At 44.1% G+C, this 16,512-nt stretch overlaps 1 protein-coding gene across 1 annotated transcript; it reads left to right on the top strand.

Moving 5' to 3' along the window:
* Window positions 1-354: 354 nt before the first annotated feature.
* LOC124678484 (AP2-like ethylene-responsive transcription factor AIL5) lies at window positions 355-4,117 on the top strand. Its single transcript, XM_047214364.1, has 9 exons — window positions 355-415; window positions 531-909; window positions 1,212-1,294; window positions 1,436-1,444; window positions 1,558-1,646; window positions 1,803-1,876; window positions 2,023-2,073; window positions 2,160-2,236; window positions 3,495-4,117. Exons 1-9 carry the CDS (start codon window positions 355-357, stop codon window positions 4,115-4,117), a joined length of 1,446 nt encoding a protein of 481 aa, XP_047070320.1.
* The last annotated feature ends 12,395 nt before the right edge of the window (window positions 4,118-16,512 follow it).

Below are 16,512 nucleotides of genomic sequence, written 5' to 3'. Positions count from 1 at the left end.
CTGGCCGCACCTCGCCGTAGAAGAATACTCTCATACCTACAGTAACCCGACGCTTGGGTGAAAAGCCAAGGCCGGCGACGGGGGCAGGGTAAAAAGCATCTCTCTTCGCTCCACATACATGGCACCTCCTCGGAACCCACATAGAAATATACCGCGCCTCGCTGCCCGTGTTCCCTCCCTCTCTCACCCTCTCACCTTGCAGGTGCAGTGCCGGAAGAGCTACCGTGTCGTCTCCTTCCTCTATTTTAACGCCCAACACCGCCCATTCTTCACCGCCCGAGGAAACCAATAGCATTCTCCTCTTCGTCTCTCTCGAGAAGCACACACGCACACGCATCGTTCGAGGTTCTGACCATGGACATGGACGCCGCGCATGGCCACTACCCGTGGCTCAACTTCTCCCTCTCCAACCACTGTTAGCACTCCTTTCCATTATTTTCCTCAATATCTCGTCTTGCTTAGCTTCTTGCTTCTATCGCTTATCTTCTTCGTGGATCGATCTGACTGATGATGCATGTATTTTTTTGCAGGTGAGATGGAGGACGAGGAGCGGGGAGCGGCCGCCGAGCTGGCCGCCATCGCCGGGGCCGCGCCGCCGCCCAAGCTCGAGGACTTCCTCGGAGGCGGCAACGGGGGAAATAATGGCGGCGGCGGCCAGGTTGTCTCTGGAGCGACGACCACCGAAGCAGCAGAGATGTACGACTCGGAGCTCAAGTTCTTGGCCGCCGGATTCCTCAGCGGCAGCGGCGCAGGAACAACGGCGCCCACCGGGCCGCCCAAGGTCACTCAGGAGGAAGCTGAAGCGAAGCAGCTGAGTCTACCATCCGTCGCGCCCCCGGCACCAGCAGAGCAGAAGAAGGCCGTCGAGTCCTTCGGCCAGAGGACCTCCATCTACCGCGGCGTCACGCGGTAAGCTATAGCGGCGATTGCTTGAATGTTGATCCATCTTTTGGGCAAGAAACCTAAAAAAAAAGCTACCCTGTTTGGGGTTCTTGAGTTCACTAGTATTGCTACTTGTTTGCATGCAAACTCCTGCTCGATATTTGTCTAGATGCAAGTAGCTGCTTTGTTGGTTTTAGATAGAAAGATTCATGCACAAATTAATCACATATGTGGAGACTGGAGAGTGATAGAACTACCTAGCAGCAGCCAGCAGCTCGATCAAGTTCTTTCTCCATCTGATTTTAATGCTCACTTTGGGTGATTTTTAGTCACCGTTGGACTGGTAGATACGAGGCGCATCTGTGGGACAACAGCTGCCGGCGTGAGGGCCAGAGCCGCAAGGGCCGCCAAGGTAACCACACAATACTTCCCATACATACACCTTTGCTAATCTAATGCGCTCATCGATTTCTTGTTTCTAACTCGCGCTTCTCCATGTTTTTAACATGCCAACTCGATGTGTTTTCTCATTTGTGGTGGTTGTCTTCTTCAGTGTACTTGGGTAAGAAACGAGCCTTCTATAGCTACCTCTTCGATTTTTTTTTAAATTTAAATATGTGTGTGAGAAGGATGAGGTGTGTGATGCTAACTAGTGTTCGGTGCTACATGTAACAGGTGGCTATGATAAAGAGGAGAAGGCAGCTAGGGCTTACGATCTAGCCGCGTTGAAGTACTGGGGAGCCACCACCACCACCAACTTCCCGGTAAGATCATAGACAGATAGATTACACTTTACTTGCAGTTGCAATGTTGCATGACTAAAAGAGAACCAGTTCGGCTGGTTGCAAGAATGTAGTCAAAGCGTGAGCATATCTATGTGCTGGATGTGTATCTTTATCCGGCAAGTGTTTCTTTTTTAGGTTGCGGACTATGAAAAGGAGCTCGAGGAGATGAAGCACATGACACGCCAGGAGTTTGTAGCTTCACTTAGGAGGTAGACATATGCTAATGATGATCGACCACTCTTCTATTTTGTACTAGGGTTGTGTGCATCCTTGCATGGTCATGCTCTATATGCATGTTTCATCACTCAACTTTGTTTTCAAGTAGATTTGATGGAAAAAATGTTATGTTGTGCAGGAAGAGTAGCGGATTCTCCCGTGGCGCTTCTATATACAGGGGTGTCACAAGGTTCATATTTTCTCGCATGATTAGTTATTTTTTTGTCTTAGCCATGTTCCGCAATCTGATGTGTTAATTTGGATGCAACCATGTAGACATCACCAGCATGGTCGATGGCAAGCAAGGATTGGAAGGGTGGCTGGCAACAAGGACCTCTACCTCGGAACATTCAGTGAGTACATTTTGATGATCTATGTTGCTTTGTCGGGCATATATATCTTGGTATTAAAACCACATTTTCTACTCGTATGCATTATTCCTCTACTGCTAACTATTGCTACAAGATCTTTTCTCATTTTTTAAAGAAATTTTTGGATATATATATCTTTTCTAGTACTAAATGAACTTGTCTTGATATGTTGGCTTATAGTATTAAATTTCAAGTAGGAGGGAGCACGTGTTAACCTTCTCCTCCAAGCGAGCATTAGCCGCATCTTTTCATTGACAGTCCGCATTACAATACTCTGTCTTGCACGTAGGTTCATCTTAGTTTACTCTCTACTTGTACAATTCTTGCAGCTAGATTCGTCGACATATTTTATCTAGGTCAAGAACATCTAGTTTGACCAGACTCATCCATGTGAGTGTACAGGCATGCCCACATTTCGCTTGAATTTGTCATCTTTTATGATGGTTCCGAGCTTTATACATGCAATGGATCCAGAGGAAAGAAGCAGCTATGGCCATGCATGCATGGTTGCCAGCAATGGCAACCTGAACTCTTTTACTTTCTTTGTGCAATGCATGTAGCAACCTGCGTTTGGACTTTGGAATATAGTTACTGCTGGCGACCGGCTTTCCACAAAGCATCTGACATGTGATTATACTAGCGAGTACCTGACTGAACGGCCATTATTACAATGCAGGATTTAACTAATTAGGCTCACCACGCCTCTGTCAGCACAGCAGCATCTACCTTAGTCAAAAGTCCTAATGATGCAACTAAATTGCATTGATGTGTCTGAACTGCAAGTTCATAGGTCATGGCACTACGTGCATACTTTCGATTATGTTCGTGGGCCATATGTTTCATGTGTAGCATTGATCTATGCTGGTACTATTTTATCATGATCATACAAAATACGGTTTTACTATTTCTCAGTCAACTGAGATTTTCTTAAGTCTAAGTCACTTACAAAAATGTGCTTGGAGTTGCACTTTTCTGTTAAAAAAGTGCAATTGCACTTTTCTGACAGAAATGTGCAACTGAACCCAGTTGCACATTTCTTTGAACTGCAGTTGCACTTTTCTGAGTTGACTGAGACTTAAGAAAATCTCAGTCAACTGAGACATAGGTACACCCTACAAAATATGTGTTGTCATGCACGTTGATTTAGCTGCACAAACTTGAGAATGGTAGTAGCTTCTTGGTATACACATGTGTGCTACTCCAAGTACTGACCACATGTACATTCTTTGCTTTTACGTAGGCACGGAGGAGGAAGCCGCAGAAGCCTACGACATCGCGGCCATCAAGTTCCGAGGCCTGAACGCGGTGACCAACTTCGAGATCGGCCGGTACAACGTGGAGAGCATCATAAGCAGCAATCTCCCGATCGGCAACATGTCCGGCGGCACAGGCCGGGGCAGCAAAGCCCTGGAGTCCTCCAGCTCCCCCGACGCTCTCGAAGCAGCGGCGCCACCCTCGCTAACGTTCACCGCGCTCCCCATGAAGTACGACCCGCAGCAGCAGCAGCAGGACTACCTGTCGTTCCTGGCCCTGCAGCACCATCAACAGGGCAACCTGCAGGGGCTCGGCTACGGCCTGTACAGCTCCGGCGTCAACCTCGACTTCGCGAACGCGAATGGCGGCGGTGCTATGGCGCCCCATTGCTACGGCAATGCCGGTAGCTTCCATGATCAACAACAACATCAGCACCAGCACGAGGAGCAAGATCAGCAGGATCATCAGTCGCAGAGCTTGTCCATGCCATTCTCCACACCAATGGCGCATTTCGTCGGCGGGTCCTACGAAAGCTCCGTGACGCCAGGCTCCTTTGGATACTACCCAAATGTGGCAGCCTTTCAGACGCCGATCTTTGGAATGGAATGATTCGGGGGGCGGTGGCCATTCTCTGCGGCATGCAAAAGAGAATGAAGGTGGCCTGATCCTGATCGATGAGATGAAGACTGACGTAGTTTCAGAGTCACACAACAAAGACGTAAAGAGAAGGTAGGTTATGATATGATCCAAACGTAGGAAGCAGCGTGCATGCATGAGACACTGACAGGCCAGGCAAGATCGAGAGACAGATGGCAAGATCAATGTGCTAACAAATGCAGCAAGCAGGGGTAGCTAGAATTTATATTTTCTGAACCTTTTCCCTTTTGTAGCTTTGGTTATGCTTTTGTCATCGCTGGGCTTTGGTTGCTTGCTCGCTCCTCAGCTTCTTTTCTAGGCTTTGTCTTTCTGCTGACTGACATGCCATCATAGCTTAGCCAGCCGGCCCAGCCCTGTAGAATGGAAGCAGAGCAGGAGCCTCTTTGTAGCTTTTGCTCTTTTCTCTCTTTTTTCCCCGTTCTGTTCTTAGCTCGATCGCTTTAAATTAGTGCCCCCTGTATTTCTGGACCAGTGTTGCTCCAGAGTCAGAGTGGATATATAAATTCTCAGGTTCATGTTTACTCAGCTGCTTGTTAACTTACCCTTGAATACAAGTACCATTGTATTGAATGATCAGTGATCGCAGTAGTTCATCGATGCATCATGCGAGAATGAATGATGGGTATCTGGATGATGTGTGCTCTTATGCTTACAGTGATGGGAAAAGAAGAATTGACAGGTACCAGGTTACCCTTGCGACTCAAGCTGTCCCCTAGATGCAGAGCAATCATTCTCGGCATGCTTGGATTACGCGAGCAGGGAGACATTCCTTGTTGCGATGTACTACGTCAGGAAAGCGTAGCATTCAGATCCCCAACTATTTTTCCTTTCCTGTTCCTGTCACTCTGCTTTACGTTTTCCCTTTTCTTTTGGTCTTCTGGTGGGCTATGTATGCTTTGGAGGCATGGACTGTGCACAGCCGTGTCGTGTAGCGCTGTTTTTTTTTTTAAACGAGATAGAAGATTTGCCATTTCTATTAATTAAACGCAAATGTTTAGGACAATTGCCTACATGAACCTAGGTCTTCACATACACCATTACACTTCCTCAACTACATTACATGAATTTTGCACCGGTGATGCTCCACACTCGAGCCTCTTCTTTGATCTTTGTGGTGACTAAAGGTGTGTTTGGTTTGTGCCAAAGATTGCTATACCGCGTAATTGGCCACAACTTGGCTAACATGGGCTAGAAAATGAATGTAGTGGAGCATTAGCAAGCCAACATGTATGCTTTCGAGGCTTGGACAGTGCACCGCCGTGTCGCGTAGCGTCTTTTTTTAGTGCATTTTTTAAACGAGATAAAAGATTTACCATTTTCACTAATTTAAGTTTATATTTTAGGACAATTTACACGAGATAAAAGATTTACCATTTTCACTAATTTAAAATTATATTTCAGGACAATTGCCTAGGTGAAGCTAGGACTTCACTTACACCATTGCTCTTCCGAAATTACATTACTTAAATTTTTTGCTTGGCGACGCTCCACATTCGAGCCTCTTCTTTGATCTTTGTAACGAGTAAGTTGGCCGGCAAGGCATGACGATGGAAGACCGTCATATGTTTCAAATCTCTCAAAACACAAGCGTAACTAAGGTGGTGTGGTGACCCAGCGTAGCACTGCATGGTCTAGTATGCAAGTCGTTGATATAACACTAAAGAAACACCGTTCCACTAGCATTACATCCCTCGGAGTGGTACGACAGAAACATATGCGGGTCCAAGGCATGTCTATAGAATTACATCACAGACTCTTTACAGAAAATCGGCACAACCTCCTAGTTACAACGAGGTAAAATGGCAAATAAGGTCCAGAAGAATAACTCGTGGACTACACTTATCCTAGCTCTACCTATAGAGATACTTGGCTTAATTACTACAGAACTATAGATCAACTCTAGCTACTTAGGTTCTAGGATTAAGGAGCTAGTTCCCTTATACTTCTAATCTAGGTTCTCTCCATGGTGGATGTAGTGGTTGATTCCGTTGACTCTGCTGGCAGGGTCCTGTCTCTTGAAGTAGTTGACTTCCTCTGTCTCCGAGTTTCACTGTAGATCCTCCTTCGATGCCTCCATATCTAAGCATGGGGTTCAAAGAAAGATGAGTACGAGCGTACTCAGGAAGTTCATTATAGGAAAGAGGTGTTTAATGCACTAGCTACAACCATGGATTAGAAAGTCATAGGCAATGCATCTTTTTGTAAACATTTCTTCAAAAAAGTTGCTTTTCTTCTAAAGAACTATATCCGTCAGCCTTTGATGTCTACGCACGCTTCTATTTTTATAGACAGTGTTGAGCCTCCAAGTGCAGAGGTTTGTAGAACAACAGCAAGTATCTCTTAAGTGAATCACCCAAGGTTTATCGAACTCGGGGAGGTAGAGGTCAAAAATATCCCTCTCAAGCAACTCTGCAGATACGATACAAGAAGTCTCTTGTGTCCGCAACACACCAATACAGTTGTCAGGTGTATAGGTGCACTAATTTGGCGAAGAGATAATGAAATACAAGTAATATGGATGATTATGAATGGTAATTGCAATCTGAATAAAAATGGCAGCAAGCAAACATGTAGCAGAACTGGTTGTAAACGACGTTTCAATGTTTAGAAACAAGGTCTAGGGATCATACTTTTACTAGTGGACACTCTCAACAATGATATCATAATTGAATACATAAATATCATCTCTTCAGTATGCTACTCTGAACCACTCTTTGGTTGGATAATGAACACCAATTCAGGCTACAAAAGCACTCCTTAAAGTCGCATTCCAAATCTAGGGATACCCTGCTCTATCATTTTGAGCATCCAAAAATAGTACTAACAAACACCACAATTTATAAGTATTTATGTAAAGTTTAGTCTAAGAGACACACACGATGTGCACAGTTTCACCTTCACACCGTGGGACATGGTTTCTCCGGAGATCACATAGTAAAACCACCTGAGTAGCATAATAGATGAAGAATAAGATCTACTTATTCACGTTCGAAAGTTAAACTCCAATTCTTACTTCCTCGAGGTATGAACCTCGGCTTCTGGTTTGACATCCATCTGAGATTACTATTATGTGGGATCTTCCCAACAACCTTATTAAAATAAGATCAACTTCCTCCTAGTTCGGACCTTTTTCTTCGTCCAACTAACTCCAAATATTGAATCTCGACACTTCCAATTCCATCTTTACTCTCCCATTTTTCTTTGGTCTTCAATTCCTTTTCTTCCAACCATTGGACTCTTGGTTAGAATATTGGTCTAGGTATAGCTTATTGTTTGTACTCTTCGAAGGTCTCACGAAGAATCTTTGTGGTGTATCCACACAATTTTGGGATATCCGGTGTGAATCGTTTGACTGAATTTTTATATGCCATAGTTATTTGGTTGATAAGTAGTTGTGAACTACTTATTGTTACAAGTAGACCACGTACTACTTGATACCAATTGTGGCTATTTGATAACCAAAAGTGGACTCTTTTATAGGTTCTAACAAACCGGACGTGACTTCTAGTACATTCTCTTCATATATTCATCTTATACCACTTGCGGTATTCTTATATCTGCTATGGTTTCACCTATTCATCTTCCTTTGGGTCCATGGTTTATTTTGCAAGAAAACCACTAGTTGACACTATAAGTGTAGTATCATAAGTGACTTCCCATGCATTCCCTCTTCCATAATGACTATGATTCTACTTCTGCTTCTCCATATTCACCATATTTCTCACCTTCATGCTTCTTCTGTACTAAAGTACTCCTTTGTTGATGCTAAGCATGAATTTTGGTTGGTCCTTCCTTCAGAGTATTGTGGTTGCTTCCCATAACTTTGCTTCCTTTTTCTGATGAAACTTCATCTTTTCTTCAAAATCTTCGGAATTCGTCTCTTCCTCACACGAATCTCATTACCCTCTAGATCTATAACATCAAGTAAGAACTTGGTATTGCAACATGTACTTGCATATCAAAGTCAAACTTCATGTATGGATTTAGTCAAATAATGAAAATCCAATAAAATCCAAGACGATTCAACTTTGTGCTTATAATACACATCTTTATATACCTGGGTAAACCATCCCTAAACATCAGGCTCAGATGTGTAGTATATAACACCACGTAAGATAGTTTTATATCATGATACTTAGCATTTGTATATGGCATACTACTATTTGACTCAAAATTTACCCTGATTGCACAATTTCAATAAGATAAACTTGAAACAAAGTGGTTTGGAATAGATAATGTTGACCTGATTTCCTTTGGAACTACTAACTTAGCTTCCGTTTTAGTAAATACTATCCTCACATGATTTCTCTATATTATAACATGGCTACTCTAGCACATAACTATTAGAGTATAACTCCGATACTTTCGTGAGTCTCTATACTAGATTATGCTTCAATAAGATTTCTGAAGACTATGGACTATGGTTCCGGCATACTTCGCACAGTTGCCATGGTTTTAGGGTACGATTTCTTGTACTAATATCTACCTTCTCAGCATACACCTCCTAAATATTTATGATGTTCTACTCCATCACATAATGACTCTCAAGTGAAACATATATGAATACCAATTATGTCACATAGGTAGACATATTTTATTCATATCTCTCTTCCTTACCTCCTATGATTGACTCATCATAGGTCTATGATACGTCCCAAACGTATCTATAATTTTTGATGCTCCATGCTCGTTTTGTTACAATTCTTATATGTTTTATGTGTACTTTTCCACACTTTTTTAGCATTTTCTGGGACTAACCTATTAACGCAGTGCCGCAGTGCCAGTTCCTGTTTTCTGATGTTTTTGTGTTTCAGAAAAGTTGTACATGAAAGTTTCTCGGAATTGGACGAAACAAAAGCCCAGAGTTTTATTTTTCCGGGACGAAGACAGAGCCAGAAGGACACGCGCATGAGAGCTGCCACGTGGCAGTACATAGGGCAGGCGCGGCCCCACCCTTGGCCGCGCCTGGCCCTTGTACTGGCGCCTCGTGCACCCCCTCGCGTCGTCTCTTCGCCTATAAGACCCCTCTGACCTAAAAACTCCGCTACGAATCACCCTTCGACCACGAAAAGTTCCGTAGCCGCCGTCATCGCCGAAACCAAGTTTCGGGGGGACAGAAGTCTCTGTTCCGGCACCCTGTCGGGACGGGGAAGTGCCCCGGAGCCATCGCCATCGACTCCACCGCCTCCACTTCGAATCCATGATGGTTTGTGAGTAGTTCCCGCATGGACTATGGGTTCTTGGTTGTAGCTAGATGGTACTCTCTCCCATGTGCTTCAGTACAATGATCTCATGAGCTGCCTTACATGATTGAGATCCATATGATGTAATCGGTGTTGTGTTTGTTGGGATTCGATGGATTAATCATTATGTTCAGTTATCTTATAAGTTTGTGAAGTATTTGTTGCTGGAATATTGTTATGTTTAACGCTTGTCATTAGTGCACGAGTGGCATGATCTTAGATCTAGGCTCTATAATTGTTGCTTAGATTGTATCTACGAATTGTATGCATATGTCTTTATCCGGAACCCGAGGCCCCAAAGTGATCTTGAATTGGGATAACCGGAGGGGATGGCTTTGATATGAGGATCACATATTTTCACCAAGTGTTAATGCTTTGCTCCGGTGCTCTACTAAAAGGAGTACCTTAATTACCAGTAGTTTCCCTTGAGGCACCGCTGCAAACGGGCTGGTAGGACAAAAGATGTTATGCAAGTTTCTCATTGCGAGCACGTATGACTATATATGGAAAACATGCCTACGATATTAATAGAATGGATATTTTGTCTTAATGCTAAATTCAATTCTGTCAATTGCCCAGCTGTAATTTGTTCACCCAACACTTGTTATTTAGAGAGTTACCACTAGTGCAGATAGCCGGGAACCCGGTCCTTTATTTCATCATCATTGCTTTTCAATCAACTCGCGTACTGGGATATTTTCTAGTGCCATCGCCTGCAGTGTTACTCAGTATCGCTATCGCTGTGTTACTATTGCTCCCATATTATCGCCGCATCACATTTCTCGTCAACACGCCATCAAAGTAGTACCAACTATTTTCCGCGCCGCATAATATTACCACTGCTTTCACATCACTCGCTGCTAGTGCTTTTCCAGGTGCAGCTGAATTGACAACTCCGCTGTCAAGGCTTATAAGTATTCTTTGGCTCCCCTTGTGTCGAATCAATAAATTTGGGTTTTACTTCCCCCGAAGACTGTTGCGATCCCCTATACTTGTGGGTCATCAGTCTACACTACCTCATATGACTTATCTTCATAACTTAGTATCCTTCCTAATACAGATTTGGATAAAAAAAAAATTTGCGGGAAAGAGAGCTATTATATTTCATTAATCACAGTCTTTACAGCTTCGGCCTGAACTATCTCAGACACAGCCGGAGGGACATGCCCCAACCAGCTATGCCCATGACCCGTGGATCTAACTATACTAGCTAAAACATGAGCTGCCTTATTGCTCTCTCTTCCTATTTTGACAACTTCAAAACGTAAACAACCATCTTGAATAGATTTAATATCCTCATAAATTCTCCAGACCCGAGACTGTCCCTGGTCCCTTCTCTTGATTGCATCTACAACCACGGCGTTGTCCGATTCCGGAATGATCGCCGCATTCTCAACGGTACCGCATGCTCGAAGGCCCAAAAGGCATGCCCCGGCTTCCGCTTCAGACAACGTCCCGACACTTGATATTAGCCTCATTTCTAGCCCAAAGGACCTTTCCTTCATGGTCTCTGCATATACATGCAATGGATCCAATACTACCGACAAAAGAGGCATCCACATTGATTTTAATCCACCCATTTTCCGGGACAGATCCAGACCGAGCTCTTCCCATGCTTTGAATGGCCAATATCTGGAATATATTTACCTTTTGAAAGAATCCCCTCGCTGATTATTGGATCCTTCCCTTTACTGTTATTCATTGACCTACAGTTTAAATAAGGTCATGCAAATAACGGTTAAGAAAATTCACGGACCCACTTACGCTGCACTCCCCCTTTTCATGAACCACATCGTTTCTCATATGCCAACATCGCCACAGCATCATGAGAACCAGCCCCCTCCTTTCATTGCTAATACCATCAAGCATAATAAGAAGCCAATCAGGTCCAGAATGTTTAGATAAATTTTACTTAAGCATAACTAGTCCTGGTATACATCTTCCAATAGGATATCTTCCTTATGGTTGTATCCTTTCTTTGGACTACCATGTATTGTATACCAATTTGGTCCACTATCACTTGCTATCTTAAAGTTCTTATAGTGTTCTACATATTTGGGAATGGTACAAGGTAACTAACTAACATTACTTAAAAAAGATAGATACGAAAGGTTAACTCAAGTGTGTCAGGATTATTCTTAAGTGAATACCCATCTCAAGTCATAAGAAGATTTTGTTTAGCTAAGACAACTTTCTATAGACACTACCAAACCTATAGATCTCCATTATAGGGTTTTAACCCTAAGGTCAAAGCATTTGCTCTGATACCAACAATGGTGACCCAGCATATCACTGCATGGTGTAGTATGGAAGTCGTTGATATAACATTAAACACCGTTCCACTAGCATTACATCTCTCAGAGAAGTCCGTGAAACCTGGTCGTTGTATAGGAAAAGCCCGTGAAGTGTGTGCGAGGCGGCATGCGGTTATTTGATTTTTTCAGATTGATTTTTTCAAAGTTTATTTTTAAAATCTGCACATTTTCTATTATGAACATTTTTAGAAATATGTAATTTTTCAAATATTAACATTTTTTAATATTTAAGATGAAAGAAACCGAAAAGAAAAAACAGAAAAAAACATAATTAAGAAAAATATAGGTCAGCACATAAGTGGGCCGGCACATAACACGCACACGGTTAGCGGTGTGGGTACTGGACGATCTGATCGGTGTATAGAAAAAGCTCATGAAGCGACCATGCGTGGCAGGCCGGGGGCGCTTGTTTTGGGCCTGCTGGCTACGGCCGAGCTGACGGATAGAAAGAGAACGATCCGATCCAGTGCCCCCACTCGCGGCCCAGTGACGGAGCCAGAGGCCAGAGCCCAGCACACGTAGAGGTAGAGCCATTCACTGGTGGCTCTGTGGCTGTTTGGGCGTGGCACTACTGCCACACGTTCATACCCTTGATCAATGCTCTTCTGGATCGTTGTCCACATACTCTTTTGGGTAGATCTGAGACTGCCGGACATGGTTAAGCATCGGAGTTCGCTGGCCTGCCCCCAATATCGCCACCGCTGAATCTCCGGCCGTTCATCGCCGCCTCTCTTAATGGTGCTAACTACACTTGCCCCAGATGCTATGAGCCTATGATGATGATGAACAAGGATTGAAAATGCCTGCTGGAGATCGCCGGAAAAGTTTGAGTACAAGCATTAGAGTTTCCTGCACCAGCTGAATCTTACGCCAACCTAACTGAGATCGCCGGAGAGGTTATGAACACAACGATCCAGAAGGAGCAGAGTTTCAGTTGCTAGCCTCACTCGTTACAATCTCTTCCCTGCCAGAATCGGCGGCTATCAACTCACCATTATACACAACCAAATGGTCTCCACAAACAAAAATCTTACATACCAATACTACTACATGATTTTCCGGGACATGGAACTCCACGAGAAGATGATCAGAATAACAACATGGGACTCGTCAGGCGGACAGCGCAACTCCCTCCTTGCAACCGCGTGATTGGCGCGCCTGATTCCTCAGCCGCCCCCACCGCCAGGGCCGCCGCCCCCGCAGCCGCCACCGCCGCCGTCTCCCCCGTACCCGGCGCCGGCGCCGCTGGCCCAGCGGTCGCGGCGGCGTCGTTTAGCGGCGGCCTTCCCGTCGTCGGCGCAGCCGAACACGGCGATGGCCACCACTGCGGCGGCGGCCACGAGGGCGAAGACCAGACCCGCTACGGCGCCGGAGGCGTGGTGCGCGGTGGCGAAGCCTCTCGCCGCGGCGAGATCCAACGCCCTCACCATTTGTAGCTGGCCTCGGCTCCGCCTTTTGTGTGTGAGCCAGGAAGGAAGGACCGATCCCCCTGCCGACTGAATCTTAACTTATTCAGACGCTACTGTACCACTTTGCCCTCGGCTAGCTCCTGCGGAACCGGCCAGGTCGGTCAGGTTGTGTATCCTGTGACTGTATCCTGTAGCATATACTGTGTCATAAATTTAGTTTAAATTAAAGCTTACAAAGTTTGATAAAAAGATAAAGAAGAAAATACAATCATCTACAAAATGAAATAAATATATTTTATGTTGAATTTGGTATTATAAACATACATATTTTACCATTGATAAACTTAGTGGATGTTGATAGTTTATTAAATTTATAAGTCATATTTATTAAAACGGTGGGAGTATATACATCTCTGTGTTAAAATACATGACATATGATCGAATCAATATTATGAAAGCCATCATGGAACACGTGTATTTCCTTTTTGTGAATGAAGTTGTATGATATTATAGATATGGACTTGACTACGCGGCGGCGCTGCACATCTCCCCTGCGGGCCCTGCCCGTGCGACGGATTCAGTGCCCACCCACGTTAGGCTGGCGCCGCACATCTCCCCTGCCCAGTGCGACGGATTCCGGGCCCACCCCACGTTCGGCGTTTTCTTCTCCCTCAAGACAAATCGACTGGGCCCACCCACGTGACGGATCGAGCGCGCGCGCGTAGCAAGCGGGAAAATGCCTCCCTCCCAATAGCTCTCCTACCAGCCCCACCCATTAATTAGCCAGGTGGTCCCTACCCCGTCGATCTTCTTCTTCCTCAAGACAAAATCAGCGTGAAACCAGAACTAGATCTTGGAGGAGAGAACGACGAACAGGGATCTGAAGAAGGGGAAAACCATGGCAGACAAATTGAAGACCTCCTACGTCTACAAGCACTAAAATTCGAAGATTCCAATATAGGTATGAGCACCTTTCACACGGAAAAAGTAGTCATGTTTCACCTTCCTTGTCTCACACCTCAAAAATCGGCTAGAAAAACTCATCTTGTAGAGAAGAACACAGTAGGTTGATCCATAAAAAATAACTTGTTACTGAAGAAATATCATCACCTTGATAGATACTTCTGGGATTCTGTATCTATGAACAAGCAAAATAGATGGGAAAAACGTAGCAAATCCCAACAAAACAGAAATCTGGTAGAACCAACATAAGGGCTCATCACATAAAAATCAAAAACGAAACTTGACAAGCCAAGATATTGGTTCTCCACATTAATCTTACATGCTTTTCTGCACCTTACTTTTGATCAACTTTGAAAAAGGGATCAGATCTTCTTTTTCTGCACCTTACTTTGATCAACATTGGAAAAAGGATCAGATCTTCTTCCTGCATTACCATGACAAGGTAAACATGGAAGAATCAGATCAACTAACTACTTTGAACAAACTTTGTTGCAGGTTGCAGAAAAGGAGATGAACATGAATATACAAATGGAAGTACCAGCAGCTACTTTATCAGATCATGCAGGATTTAGTAAGACAGGTCAGTATGAACAGAGCAAAAACCACACATATAAACTGCCAGATAAACTACCAGGTTAGTTGCCAGATAAACTGCCAGGTTAGTTGCCAGATAAACTGCCAGGTTAGTTGCCAGATAAACTGCCAGGTTAGTTGCCAGATAAACTACCAAACAGTATCCATGTTAATTATGAGCAAATACCAGATTCCTTGATTCCACCATAATTTGGTAGACAAAAAAGGAAAAACAACCATATAGATTTCCACAGAAACAACTTCCACCTATAATTGTAAAAAAAGATAAGAACTACCACATTATAGCTCCCTGGCCTAATCACTTGTTTTATCTACATCCACATACTGGCAGTAACTCATTACTAAAAAAATGCATTTGTTTTCTGCAGGAACACACAATGGAAGGGGCCAGCTCCATAGCTCTGTCATCTGAGGCATCATACACTGAGATTACACTTCCGGAATCCAGTGGTCAGCACACTCCTCCACGTGGACAGAACATTGGCAATGAACCAAATCCAGAAGTAGTGTCGACCCCGCATGCGCCTACTACAAACATGAGATTCGATACATGATGTCTACGGGTGCTTCTATTCTTGTAGACAGTGTTGGGCCTCCAAGAGCAGAGGTTTGTAGAACAGCAGCAAGTTTCCCTTAAGTGGATCACCCAAGGTTTATCGAACTCAGGGAGGAAGAGGTCAAAGATATCCCTCTCATGCAACCACTGCAACCACAAAGCAAGAAGTCTCTTGTGTCCCCAACACACCTAATAGGTGCACTAGTTCGGCAAAGAGATAGTGAAATACAGGTGGTATGAATAAGTATGAGCAGTGGCAACGGCACCGGAAAAGTGCTTTGCCCGGGACGAGTAAACAAGCGTAGTAACGCAGCGAGTAGTAACGCGATAAAACAGTAAACAAGCAGCGATAGCGATATTTAGGAACAAGGCCTAGGGATTAGACTTTCACTAGTGGACACTCTCAACTTTGATCACATAACAGAATAGATAAATGCATACTCTACACTCTCTTGTTGGATGATGAACACATTGCGTAGGATTACACGAACCCTCAATGCCGGAGTTAACAAGCTCCACAATTCAATGTTCATATTTAAATAACCTTAGAGTGCATGAAAGATCAACACGACTAAACCAAGTACTAACACAACATGCACACTATCACATTCACACTATGTAGGAGGAATAGATCACATCAATACCATCATAGCAATAGTTAACTTCATAATCTACAAGAGATGACAATCATAGCCTACGCCAAGTACTAACACGGATGCACACACTGTCACCATTACACCGTGCAGGAGGAATAAAACTACTTTAATAACATCACTAGAGTAGCACATAGATAAATTGTGATACAAAACACATTGCAATCATAAAGAGATATAAATAAGCACTTCACTACGCCATTCATAACGGTGAATAAGTATTCGTGAAATATAGCCTAAGAGACCCACACGGTGCACACACTGTCACCTTTACACACGTGGGACAAGGAGTCTCCGGAGATCACATAAGTAAAACCCACTTGAGTAGCATAATGACATCTAGATTACAAGCATCATCATATGAATCTCAATCATGTAAGGCAGCTCATGAGATTATTGTATTGAAGCACATAGGAGAGAGATTAACCACATAGCTACCGGTACAGCCCAGAGCCTCGATAGAGAACTACTCCCTCCTCATGGGAGACAGCGAGCGTTGATGAAGATGGCGGTGGTGTCGATGGAGGAGCCTTCCGGGGCACTTCCCCGTCCGGCGGCGTGCGGAACAGAGACTCTGTCCCCCAGATCTTGGCTTCGCGATGGCGGCGGCTCTG

This window comes from Lolium rigidum, chromosome 7, assembly GCF_022539505.1.
Source record: "Lolium rigidum isolate FL_2022 chromosome 7, APGP_CSIRO_Lrig_0.1, whole genome shotgun sequence".
NCBI lineage: Eukaryota > Viridiplantae > Streptophyta > Magnoliopsida > Poales > Poaceae > Lolium > Lolium rigidum.
The sequence above is the reverse complement of the archived record's forward strand: the minus strand, read 5'-3'. Positions and strand labels throughout refer to the sequence as shown.